Source organism: Mustela nigripes, chromosome 12, assembly GCF_022355385.1.
Source record: "Mustela nigripes isolate SB6536 chromosome 12, MUSNIG.SB6536, whole genome shotgun sequence".
NCBI lineage: Eukaryota > Metazoa > Chordata > Mammalia > Carnivora > Mustelidae > Mustela > Mustela nigripes.
The window spans coordinates 65,798,120-65,810,725 of NC_081568.1; the positions used below are offsets into that span (position 1 = coordinate 65,798,120).

At 41.3% G+C, this 12,606-nt stretch overlaps 1 protein-coding gene across 1 annotated transcript in view; it reads left to right on the plus strand.

Annotated features, from left to right (window-relative positions):
• Window positions 1–501: 501 nt before the first annotated feature.
• The window catches only part of PRRC1 (proline rich coiled-coil 1), a 38,221-nt gene continuing 26,116 nt past the window's right edge, over window positions 502–12,606 (plus strand). Inside the window, exons 1-5 of the mRNA XM_059417485.1 lie at window positions 502–652; window positions 4,888–5,010; window positions 5,657–6,046; window positions 8,223–8,383; window positions 9,955–10,057. Coding sequence (XP_059273468.1) covers window positions 4,908–5,010; window positions 5,657–6,046; window positions 8,223–8,383; window positions 9,955–10,057 — 757 coding nt within the window. The 5' untranslated portion in view covers window positions 502–652; window positions 4,888–4,907. The remainder of the gene's footprint in view (window positions 653–4,887; window positions 5,011–5,656; window positions 6,047–8,222; window positions 8,384–9,954; window positions 10,058–12,606) is intronic.

A 12,606-nucleotide genomic window follows, 5' to 3' on the forward strand; every position in this document is an offset into this window, starting at 1 on the left:
ATATTGTTGGGCAAAAAGTAACAGTAGCTGCTACCCTTTACCCACCCGCTTTTTATTTCTCCGGATGCAACTGCTGTTTTCTGGAAATTTTGGTAAATAACGCAAGTCCCCTGCCTGTCGCGTTTGTGAAGGGGGTTCCTTTCTGCAGTTGGGGATTGGACAGGACGACCTTGGCTGGCTCATCGCCACTCCGTGGGCGGCCACCGCGCAGGATAAGCGAGCTACACCTGGTAACGAGGATGCCGTTCTCGCGTGTAGGGCTGTGGAGTGGGAAGCATGACGGTGCTGCTGGACCTGCTCCCAGAGGGGCCGGGGCCGAGTACCCCGGTAGCAGCACCTCAGGGCCGAGGTACACAGACGAGTTTAACCTGCGTTCTCGGGAGGGGCGGGGCGCGACGAGGCTCCCCGTGGGCGGGGCGCGGGGCGGGGCGGGGCCGGGCGCGACCCAGAGGCTCCCAGCGGGAGGGGCGGTGCGTGGTCGACGTGGCAGCCGCAGGGGCGTGCGCCTTCGGTGGCCATTTTGGAGGCGGGGACGCGCAGCGGTGAGCTCTTGCCGGCGTCTTCGCGGTCTTCTCCGAGCAGTAGTCTTAGCACCCCGAAGTCCTGTCCTGCACTTTCCAACTGCCACACATACGCTCTCTCGGGCCCCCAGGTAAGCGTCAGGCTGGCAGCGACGCAGGTGCTGACGGGCGGTGGGATGGGATGCGGGCGCCAACGGGCGCCGACCCCTCCAGGTGGGCGGGCCAGCGGGCAGCGCCGCGGGATGGTTAGGGTCGCTTCGGAGCCCCGCAGTGGAGTCCCGAGCGCAGGCTGTGCTAGCGTGTACAGTGCGGCCCGGCACGGGGACCCTTGGCCAGGCGAGCAGTCCCTGCCGCGCGTTTAGCACTGTGGGTGCCGGTCCTGGGTCCGGTTCCCGTCCTTGGCTCCGGGGTACGGACCCAGCCTGGCGCCCCTGACCGTTTGGCTCCGCCTTCCAGCGCGCGGGCGGCCGAACGGGACGGGCGGCACAGGCGCCCGCTGACCTTAGCCCGGCCCGGCCTGGAGACGTGGCAGGGCCTGCGGGAAGGCCGCTGTCTCCGGGCACAGGATGCCGGCCGTTCCCGCCTTCTCCCGGCTCCTGGGTCCGTGCCCTGGGAATGGCAGTGGGAAGGAGTTTATTTTCCCCAGGTGCCCTGGCTTTTGCATTCTGCTCTTTGTTCGCCTTTGGGACCGGCTTCCGGCAAACTGGCAGGATAGCTCCTATCCTAGATGGGCAGAATTTATATTCATTTCTGCCTATCAGGGTAGGTATTTTTGAGTGACAACATGTACTTGCTTGGGAACATGACATTTTGGCGTTCCGGTCTTTCTGCTTTACAGCCATTCTTTCATTCAGTTAACGTTTATGGAAGTTTATTTTGGGGTCACAGCTGAGAATGCGTAGACAAAACTCTCACATCCTGCTTTGGCGTTCGTTGTTTGTTAGAGCACCAGTAATAACTGCTTTTAAGGCTTTTACTTTGATCAAAGCTGCATTATTCCATTTCTTTATTGTATTCTTATAAGTAGCCATTCACTTTGTATTAGAAAAACCATAATAGATGCAAATTCGAAGAGACTGAGGACTCAATTTTCTAAGCTATTTTTCATTACTTTCTTTAATGTTGACACCTTAATAACACTTCTTATGCTGAAAAGGTATGCACTAAAACCTTTACCAAGTCTGACACTTCGCTGTAATCACAGTAGCTTTTCTTCAGTAAGAAGGCATGTTTATGTACACCTAATTTACCTAATAACCTCATTAAGCCACTTCTTAGTGTGTCTTTTAAAGACGGAAAGAAATTGACCCTTTGTTGCAGGTTATAAGTTGTTTTCATTGCAGAGACTGTTTTGCCAACACATTCATTAATTTAGGGATCAAGATTATCTTTAAACAGGACTTCTACTGGCCATTGTGAGGATTTGGTAGCATCTGTAAGGAGGAGAACGGGGAGATGAAAAGAGGTGGCTTTGGCAGGGAGGGATCAAGTCCCCAGAAGGCTGTTTGTGTTCCAGTTTATCTCACTTTGGTGTTGAGGTACTGAGTGAAAAGATGCTTGCCTCCCAGATCCCTGGTCTCGACTTAAATGCCATAGATATTTCCTCCACATTCACAACCAAACTCTTTCAAAGTGTTGTGTATTTCTACCTCACGTCCTCCTACTCAGTCCATTTGAAATTGGCTTCTAGCCCTGCTCTTTCCATGGAAACTGCTCTCCCTGTGTTCATATCTTCAGTTTGGAAAATCAATGACATTCTTTCAGATATCACAGTACTTTGGCATTTCTGCAGCATTACTGCTGCCCCTTCCTACCTTGGAACTTCTTTGGCTTTTGGACACCACCGTCTCCTGGTTTTCTCCTTTTTGGTCATTTCACTCTTCGCAAACTCACCTGCCAGGCATTTTTTCAAGGATTGGTTGGGTCATCTTTTCCTTTTCACTTGGTATTCTCTCCTTAGATAACCTTATCCCAGAACACGACTTTAGGACTCAGTAAACTGAAGAAACCTACACTTACGGCTAAACCACAGACTTCATCAGTGTCTCTATTTGGTTGTTTCAAGGAGCTTAAACTCGGTATGTCCAATTTTAAACAGCGCATAATGCCCCTTCCCAAAAAAGAAGACATCAAACCTCTTGACCTTTTCCCGTGTTCCCTGTCTTAGTGAATGCATGGCCATCTATACATTTGTGTAAGTCATGCCCCATCTCCAGTTTTTGAATCTACTCATTCTTCCTTATCTCCCCTGTCATCATATTAGTCTAGGCCAAAGCTTCTCACTCTTGCTACAATTGATATGTGGGGCCAGATAATTCATTCTTGTGAGGGTTTTCCTGTGCCCTGTGCGATTTTTAGTTGTATTCCTAGCCTTTACCTACTAGATACCAGTAGTCCCTCTAGTTCTGACAATGAAAAATGTCTCAGATGTTGTCCAATGACCTCTGGGTCCCTCCTCCCCTCCGTGCACTTTAGAGGCACTTGCCTTGGGTGTTATCAGTTCCTATATGAACTTCTCTCCTTCTTAATAGTCTCTCTGCATTTACTCTGACTGCCCTATATCCCAACCTACATACTGTGGTCAGAGGAGTGTTTTCAGAACACAAATATGAATTGCCAAAAGCTGGAATTCGCCTAAATGTCCTTTACCAGACCAATAGATAAACTGTGGCACATGAGTAAAATGGAATAGCATTCAGAAATTTTTTTAAAAACCCCAACCAGTGATACATCCAACAACTTGGATAGGTCTCAGGAGCATTATATTGACTGAAGAAAAAAAAAAAAGCCAGTCTCAGAATGTCATATGCTATATGGTTCTATTTAGGTAACATTCATTAAATGAGAAAATGATAGAGAACAGTCTCTTGCCACAGCCTGTGGTTAGTGGGAGGCTCTGACAAAGGAGCACCACAAAGGAGATTCTTTAGAATGATAGTGGAGTTGGTTACATGAGTCTTTGTGTGTGATGAAACTTCATGGAGCTACACACACAGACAGAAGCATACACATGTAAAAACAGGTGAAAACCCAAATAAAATCACTGGTTACTAGTACAGCACCAGTGTTAATTTCCTGGGTGTGATCACTCTACTGCAGTTAGGTAAGATGCTGTTGGTTGGAGAAGCTGGGGTTAGGATACTCAGGAACTCTGGTCTATTTTTGCATCTTTTTGCAAATCTAAAACTTCTTCAAAAAAGTTAGAAGGCAAATATGTCATCCCCAGCTTGAATGCTGTACGGTGCCTTTGTGTCCTTAAAAAATCCAACTCCTTGATGTGGTTTATAAGGTTCAACACGGTATGGGTTTTTGCCTGTGTCTCCAGTCTTCATCTTTTTTTCTGTTCCTTGTCACATGGGTTTTCTTGAATATGTCTTGTTCCCTCTACTTTACGCTTGTACACTTGGTGTATATTCACTTTTTCTGGAACCTTCCCTACTTCTTTCCCGTTGCCTAATGAAATTCTGTATCTTTTAGATCTCTGTTTATATGTGACTTCCTTTCCTCACTCAACTGAAAATCGTATTCCCCCTCAAATAGGATGGTGTTCTTACCCTCAGAGCACATAATTAAGGGTACAGTTCATTGGTGGTATTACTTGACCCTCTGCTGGACTGGGCTGTAAGTATCTTGTTTGTCTTTGTTTACATTGAATGTCCAGAGGCACTGGTACAGTGCTTGGCTAGCAGTTGACTTTCATTGAGTATTTGTTAAATGACTGAACACATCAAAATCAAAACCAGAAGTTTTATTTAGAAGTTTTGATTTTATACTTGAGACAGACTTGAAGTTTTTAATTTTTAAGGAAGTTTTCCCATATTTGATAATCCATTTTTCTCTTAGGATCCTGCTATCTATTTAACATTTCTAAAATATGAGACATATCATTTAGCCATTACTACATATGATTTTAAATGTGAACTAGAGGTGCTGGAAAGTGAGCACATTTCAGGTTTTTTTTTCATGTTAATAGAAATAGCCCATATATAATGTTCTATGGGAAAAGAAGAAGAAAAATAAATTAACATATTTTTTATTTTAAATGTATTAGTAACTAGAATGAAGATAAAAGTCTAACGTAGATTCATGTGGCAAAAAATTGTATTAGTGAGTTACTATTTGAAATTTATGAATAATATAAAATTATTTCTCAATTATAAGGTATGTGTATGAAAATGTTATGTGCACATTAAACATTGTCACAGACAATGTTTTTCTAGGAGTTTTGACAGAGCCTTTATCCAGAAATAAGTGGCATTATAAATTGTATAGACCTCTGTGTCTTGATGATTTTTTTCCTAAAATTATTCTTTGAAACTACACTTGATTACTGTGCAATATATGTTCCATTTCTCTATTTTTACAGTAAACCATAATTGAAGAAAAATGATGGAAGAGAGCGGAATAGAGACAACTCCGCCGGGGACTCCTCCACCACACCCCGCAGGCCTGGCTGCAGCTGCCTCAGCTTCCACCCCGCTGCCTTTAGGTACGTGGCGTCGCCAGCATCTGGTGTGGCTGGACGGTAGTAATGATGTTAACTTTCCTCAGAGTGGGTTATAAGAAAAATACATAGACGAAAACATTTCTAACTTTTCCCACGATGAAGGGAAGTGAACTTTTTTTATTGAAGCCCAAAGTTTGTTTTCCTTTGGGTAAACTTTTGTTCTCTATATTCATACTGACTACAGATCGTCATCTTAGGACAAAAGTATCCCAAAAAGCATGTGTTAGTTTTGTCTCATAGTCTTGTCACTTTGTGATGATCAGCCTACTGACCAAAATTTTGGAGTCACTTTGTAGGTTTTTATGCTAAAGGCATCAAGGGTGAAAAACAGCTCTATTTTCTTGGGTGGGGGGTGGGAAGCAAAATGAATGGAAACATAAAGATCTATTTACGAATAGGACTGTAACTTAATTTTATGTAACTGCTACTTTTAGTTAGGGGACTTGAAAGTCATTTGCACTTAGTCGTAGGTGTTGTATATTTTAAATAACACATTAAAGATAATTAATGGGTTATGGTCTGTTAAATTTTTAAATTTTGCAGTAAAAAAGTAATGAGATACTTTGAAAACTAAGTGAATGAAAAGCATTTCTAATTTTTGTGGGGTTTTTTCCTTCCCATCTTCCAGCTGCAACCAGTTCTTTCTCTTCTCCAAATGTGTCCTCCATACAGTCTTTGCCGCCACATGCGTACTCCACCCCTCAGCCGTCCCTCCCTCCCGTGAGGCCCTCGGCACCCTTGCCCTTCGTGCCGCCTTCACCGGTCCCTTCTGTTCCAGCTCTCACGACTTCTGTCCCACCTCCTGTCTCTCCACCACCTGCTGCTGCCTTCAGTAATCCTCCTCTGTCCCACTTCCCGGCTTCATCGTCTGCCCAAAGCACTCTTTTATCTGCACCCCCTTCTGGTCCTCCCACATCGGGATTTTCCGTTGGGGCAACTTACGACATTACAAGGGGACATGCAGGAAGAGCTCCCCAGACACCCCTGATGCCATCATTCTCCGCACCTCCAGTAACAGGTAATTCTCTTACTGATACTTTGAAATAAATGGCTACAGTTAATGTTTAAATACATTTTAAAATAATTGCTTTATTGGCAAATAATTTATATATCATACAATTTACCCTTACGTTAAAGTATATAATTCAGTAGTTGTCACAGTATTTACAGAGTTGTGCAGCCATCACTGTCATCAGTTATAGAACCTTTTAATCACCCCCGAAAGAAGCCCTCTACCTATTAGCAATTACTCCCCACTTGCTCCCGATGTTCACAGCCCCAAACAACCATTCATGAGCTTTGTGCCTCTATGAGTATACCTATTTTGGATTTTTCATATAAATAGAATCATACCATATATAGTCTTGTGACAAACTTCGTTCACTTAGTGTGTTTTTTTTGAAGATTTTATTTGAGAAAGCAAGTGAGCGAGCACATGAGTGTGGGAAGAGGTGAGGGAGAAGCACACTCACTGCTTAGCAGGGAGCCTGATGCGGGGCTCCATCCCAGGACCCTGAGATTGTTACTGGAGCCGAAGGCAGACATTTAACCTACTGAGTCAACCAGGCTCCCCTCAGGGTATTTTTAAGTTCATCCATGTTGTAGCATGTGTCTGTACTCTGTTTTTATGGGTCAGTATTCTGTAGTAGGGATTTTCCTTCCACGTTTTGTTTATTCATTTCATCCATTGATGAACTTCTGTGTTGTTTCTACTTTTTGATATTACACATACTGCTTTTATGAACATTTGTGTACAGGTTTTTGTGAAGACATATTTTCACGTCTCTTGGGTATATAACTAGGCATGGAATTGTTTGCTTTCAAGAAACTGCTAGACTGTTTTCCAAGGCATTTTTACCATTTCACTTTCTCTTCAGTACTGTTTGAGGGTTTCAGTATTGCTGCATTACTTTTTTTTTAAACTTTTTTCTTTTTTGCCGCTTTACTTTCAACTCATGTCTTTGATTTCTGGAGTTTTCTTTTCTCATGTTTTGATATTTACATTATCAAAATAAAGGTAATGTTACTAGTGATAAATTTTGTGTGTTGTAAAATGTAGAGTATGTATACTATATGTAGTGTCAGATAAAATTTTAAATACTTGTTCTAATATTTTGTATACTTACAGAGAGACAGCAAGGCGATATTTGAGAGTTTTTTTAAAAGCTTTACTTAAAAGGATGGTCCAGGGAGTAGGGAGTATTTTTATTTAGCCAGGTAAAAATTTAAAACCAAATAAAAGCTTCATGTGTGCCTTAAGTTTATGGTAATGGGCCATCTTCTTTTCTAAATCGGTTACACCTACTTTTCTAGCTTCCCTGGAATAATTGTTGGAAACCAGTATTAAAACTTCGTCCTTGGGACGCCTGGGTGGCACAGTTGGTTAAGCGGCTGCCTTCGGCTCAGGTCACGATCCCAGCGTCCTAGGATCGAGTCCCGCATCAGGCTCCTTGCTCGGCAGGGAGCCTGCTTCTCCCTCTGCCTCTGCCTGCCTCTCTGTCTGCCTGTGCTCACTGGCTCGCTCTCCCTCTATGCCTGACAAATAAGTAAATAAAATCTTTAAAAAAAACAAAACAAAACTCCATCCTTGTCATCCTTTGCCTGTTACATCTAGTTTTAGGAAAAGAAGTAATTTCGTTCTGATTTTTATTAATCCAACTTTGCTAATCTAGTTTTACTAATAAATTTTTTTGCATAGTATAGGCATTATGTCTATCTCTTTGAATATATGAATTTTCTTTTTTGAGTTAAAGTAGGGCATATAAAATAAATATTGTTACATGCTTTTATATGTTGGTCTTGGGTGCTCACATCAATTATTTTTATGCATTAAAGGGATTAGAATTACAGTTGTCCACATCCATGTGCTAAATAGGACCAACAGGGAGTACTTTTTGATACATATTTTGTCCTTTTTCAGGACACTTGGTTAAAAAGTCTACAGAAAGGGCAGGAAATTTCTTGAGAATTTTGTTTTGTTTGCATTTTATAAAGGTTTAGGTGATTCTTGGTGTGCATACCTCAGTCTTGAAATGCCTGAGTATGTATTTACATTATGTACGCCAAGAATCACCAAAACGTTTATAAAATATGAAAGCTATTTTGAGTACTCATCTCCTACAGTGTATCTTCTTTTCATAGAAAATCGCTTATGAAATGAATTATATATATTGGAAATTTTTGCCACATACCAGGTATTTTGCCAACTCCCATTACTCAGCAAGCCAGTTTGACATCTCTGGCCCAAGGACCAGGAACCACATCAGCCATTACGTTTCCAGAGGAACAAGAAGATCCTCGAGTTGGTAGAGGTCAGGATGAAGCATCTGCTGGTGGACTCTGGGGTTTTATTAAGGTAACGGGTATTGAGTTTGAAAGTTATACTGAACTTTTTAATTTCGAAACTATTAGATGTTCATTAGAATGATTTTGAAAGCGTAAAATGCTATAAAGAAAAAATAGTAATTCTTTTTATTCTTATTACCAGTTTTCTGTAGTTCTCAGTCTTTTTATGTGCGTATCTCTACAATTGTAATTTTTTAGATTACTCAAAATGGGTTAGTAACATGTGGATACTGTTTTGTATCTAGCATATATTAGGAACATCTTCCCAGTCATAAATATTCTGCAGAAATTTTTTTTTCCTTTATGGCTGTTTTTGCCCTGCATGCCATAGGGCATTTATTTCCTGTATTTTGCTAATGTAGTTTAGTATTCTGTAATAGTAATTTTTTTTTTAAGATTTTATTTATTTATTTGACAGAGATTACAAATAGGCAGAGAGGCAGGCACAGAGAGAGGGGGGAAGCAGGCTCCCTGCTGAGCAGAGAGCCCAATGTGGGGCTCGATCCCAGGACCCTGAGACCGTGACCTGAGCTAAAGGCAGAGGCTTAACCCACTGAGCCACCCAGGCGCTCCCATTTTCCTTTTTTTTTAATCCTTCTGTACCTTTTCAAGGTTTTCTTCATACAGGGATTACTACTACTTTCCCTGGTTAAGAGCATGTGTCAGTGTGTCTGTTAGCACTTGTATCCAACTCAACTCTACATGTCCTATAAATCATTCTTCTAATATTCTGCATAAGATTGGTCAACAGTTCTAAATATCAATATTAAGGATTCAGCTTTTCTCTGAACCACCTTGGTTCAGTGATTGGTTGGAAGAAGTGGAATGATGGCCTGTTAGCCAGGTGCCATCTCAGAAGCCACTGCTCCCCTGAAGTCTTTTTTACCACGGGAGAAGTAGAGCACAAGAAAGGAATACTCAGACCTGGTTCCTTCTGTTTAATAGTGTGGTTTTAAGAATTCAGAGGAATAGGGCTGAGTTAAAAGAAAAAATTTGGGAATAAACACAACAAATGGGAAGTAGAAAAAAATGTTAATAGAAGATAGCAGAGTAATATATATTAATAGGTAAATTTGGGGAGTAATGATGAGAAATGTTGATATTATTTTTTTCTTAGGGAGCGAAGTATGTGTTTATGGAGACAACTAATTATAGTTTTTATTTGGGACCTTGATGGATAGGTTTTGCCTAGTCTTTGTTATAAATAAAAAGATGTGAAATGAAATTAAAATATATACATACAAAGAAATAAGATGCATATATAGGGATACATGGGTATAATGAATACATATGAATATATACATCCATAAAATGAATACACGTATGTGTGTGTACATGGAATTCCTATGTCAGTGCTCCTCGGAATGTGGTCTGCACACTGCCATGGGTCTGTGAGAAAAAGAGAATGTGAGAGTGAGCCTTTTGAAAACTTAACAGCAATTTGACATTGCTGTAGCCTTGTTTTTCTTATATTTTACCAAATTACAAGTCTGTGATGTATCAGAAACATAAGAGTTTTCTTACACCATCAGGTGTTCTTTGCTTAGAATGGGTGTTTATGTGTTATTTTATCTTGTGCAGGGTGTGGCCGGAAATCCTATGGTGAAATCTGTGCTTGATAAAACAAAACATTCAGTAGAAAGCATGATTACAACGCTGGACCCCGGCATGGCTCCATATATCAGTATGTACTTAAGATAGAGCAGCATCTGCCTGTGTTTTTAAAGTATATGCCTTTGTCAGGCTCTCACTCTTACTCTATAGTCTTGTAATCAGTGAAAATCCTATGTTGTAAGTTGCTTATAAGTCTTAGTATTATTAATTTATCTTTTTCTTAGTCACAAATTTTGAAAACACCATAGGATGAACTTTGGGAGGAGTGAGACCAATATGCATTAGTATACTAATTAGTATGCTTTAACTGTAAGTAGTATATTTTAATTGTAAATATGATTAGCGTTGCATTGTATGAATTTTCCTTTATTCACTAAGGACATTTGAAGTGATATTGGTTATATTTGATTTTGGTAAGTGTCCAATTATCTGTTTTAATTAAATGTGATTAGACTTAACCTGGGAATAATATTTTTAGAGGAAATTAATCTATTTATTAAGAATATCTGATTAATAGGTTTGGCGGGGGAGCTGTTTTAGCCACCCTTGAATCCTCCTTCCCAAGAATTCTGTAGACATGACATAGGCATACATGTTGTCTGCCATTTAATTTTGAGTGTACCTGTCCACTATGTGAAGAAATAACCACTTTAATGGGATCCGTGGGCAATTATTAGTCATTCTGTTAAACATAGCACCTTGGAAGCCAAAGCTGTGCACTAGAACAGAGATTTTCAATAGCAATAAAAAATCAGTTGCTTTCAGCAGTCCTGATCCTGTTGGTAGTTTACAAACCAGTAAATGTCAAAGAACAAGATCTTTGTCCTTTATTATCAGAATTATCATTTATTAAGTGCTTGCTCTGCCAGACAGTACTTAGGAACTCTGCAAGCTAAGTATTTTCCTCAAGTTGTAGATGAGGAAGAGATGATCTCTCTGAGTTTGGGTTCAGAGAGATGATTATCCTCAGCCACACAGCTTGGTGGAGCTAGATTGAGCCCATGTTCAGTTTGTTTCTGCACTTAGCTACTTTGCTTCCCTGAAAGTAGAAAATCGATTTAAGTATCAAGTCAGCTGAATTGTTCTTATAACTGCCCGAGGATTTAGAAATTGGACTGTACCATAGATAAGACTTCCTATATTCATAATAATCGAGTTTGACATAATTCATACATCATATATATTTTTTTCTTCATGAGGTCTTTTTTTTTAAGACATTATTTATTAGAGGGGCGCGTGGGTGGCTCAGTGGGTTAAAGCCTCTGCCCTCGGCTCAGGTCATGATCCCAGGGTCCTGGGATCGAGCCCCGTATTGGGCTCTCTGCTCAGCAGGGAGCCTGCTTCCCCCTCTCAGTCTGCCTCTCTGCCTACTTGTGATTTCTCTCTGTCAAATAAATAAATAAAATTTAAAAAAAAAAGACATTATTTATTAGAGTGAGAGAGAGCACGAGACAGGAGGGTCAGAGGGAGAAGCAGAATCCCTAGTAGGTGGGGAACCCCATGTGCGACTTGATTCTGGGATTTGGGAATCATGACCTGAGTTGAAGGCAGATGCTTAACCGATTGAGCCACCTAGGCACCCGCCACAAGCCCATATTTTGAATGAGGGAAAGAAAGAAATTAGTATTTTTGGAGTCCTTGCTATTTTAATAGGTACTGTGTTAGACTGTGAAAGCAGTTATTTACTCCTTAGAACAAGCCCTATGAGGTGGCCGATACTTTGCTGTGAAGAAACAAGCTCAGTGACTTCACTGACGTAACAGAGCTAATGAAGTCAGGATTCAAACCCAAGGCTTTATCTCAGGCCAGTAGTCTGCCTGACATCAAGAAAAAGGCAAAAGGTGAAGGGGGTAGGATTCTGGGGGAAGGTACAAAATGAAATGCCTGTTAGTGAATATCATAACTTAACATATGATCTTGATCAGGTAACTGTAAAAAGCAGTAAAACTAATATGAAAAAGTTGACACCTTATTGACAGGCAGTGAAAGCAAGACCATTCTGATGTAACAAAACTTGAATTAAAACCCAAGGTATTTTTAGAGAAATATTCTAGACATCATAACACTTTCAGAGATATCAAGAAAACACAAGAACTATTAGAAATGGATTGTAACACAGTTTAGGTTCCTACATTCTTAGAATTACTTTTCCCATCATCATTAAAGGTGGCACTGCTTATTAACAAAAGGCCGGGCGCCTGGGTGGCTCAGTGGGTTAAGCGGCTGCCTTTGGCTCAGGTCATGATCTCAAGGTCCTGGGATTGAGTCCCACATCGGGCTCATTGTTCCGTAGGGAGCTGGCTTCTCCCTCTGCCACTCTGTCTGCCTGTACTTGCTCGCGCTCTCTCTCTCTCTCTCTCTCTCTCTGACAAAGAAATAAATAAAATCTTCTTTAAAATAAAATGCTCCGGGCGCCTGGGTGGCTCAGTGGGTTAAGCCGCTGCCTTCGGCTCAGGTCATGATCTCAGGGTCCTGGGATCGAGTCCCGCATCGGGCTGTCTGCTCAGCGGGGAGCCTGCTTCCTCCTCTCTCTCTCTCTCTCTCTCTCTGCCTGCCTCTCTGTCTACTTGTGATCTCTCTCTGTCAAATAAATAAATAAAAATCTTAAAAAAAAAAAAT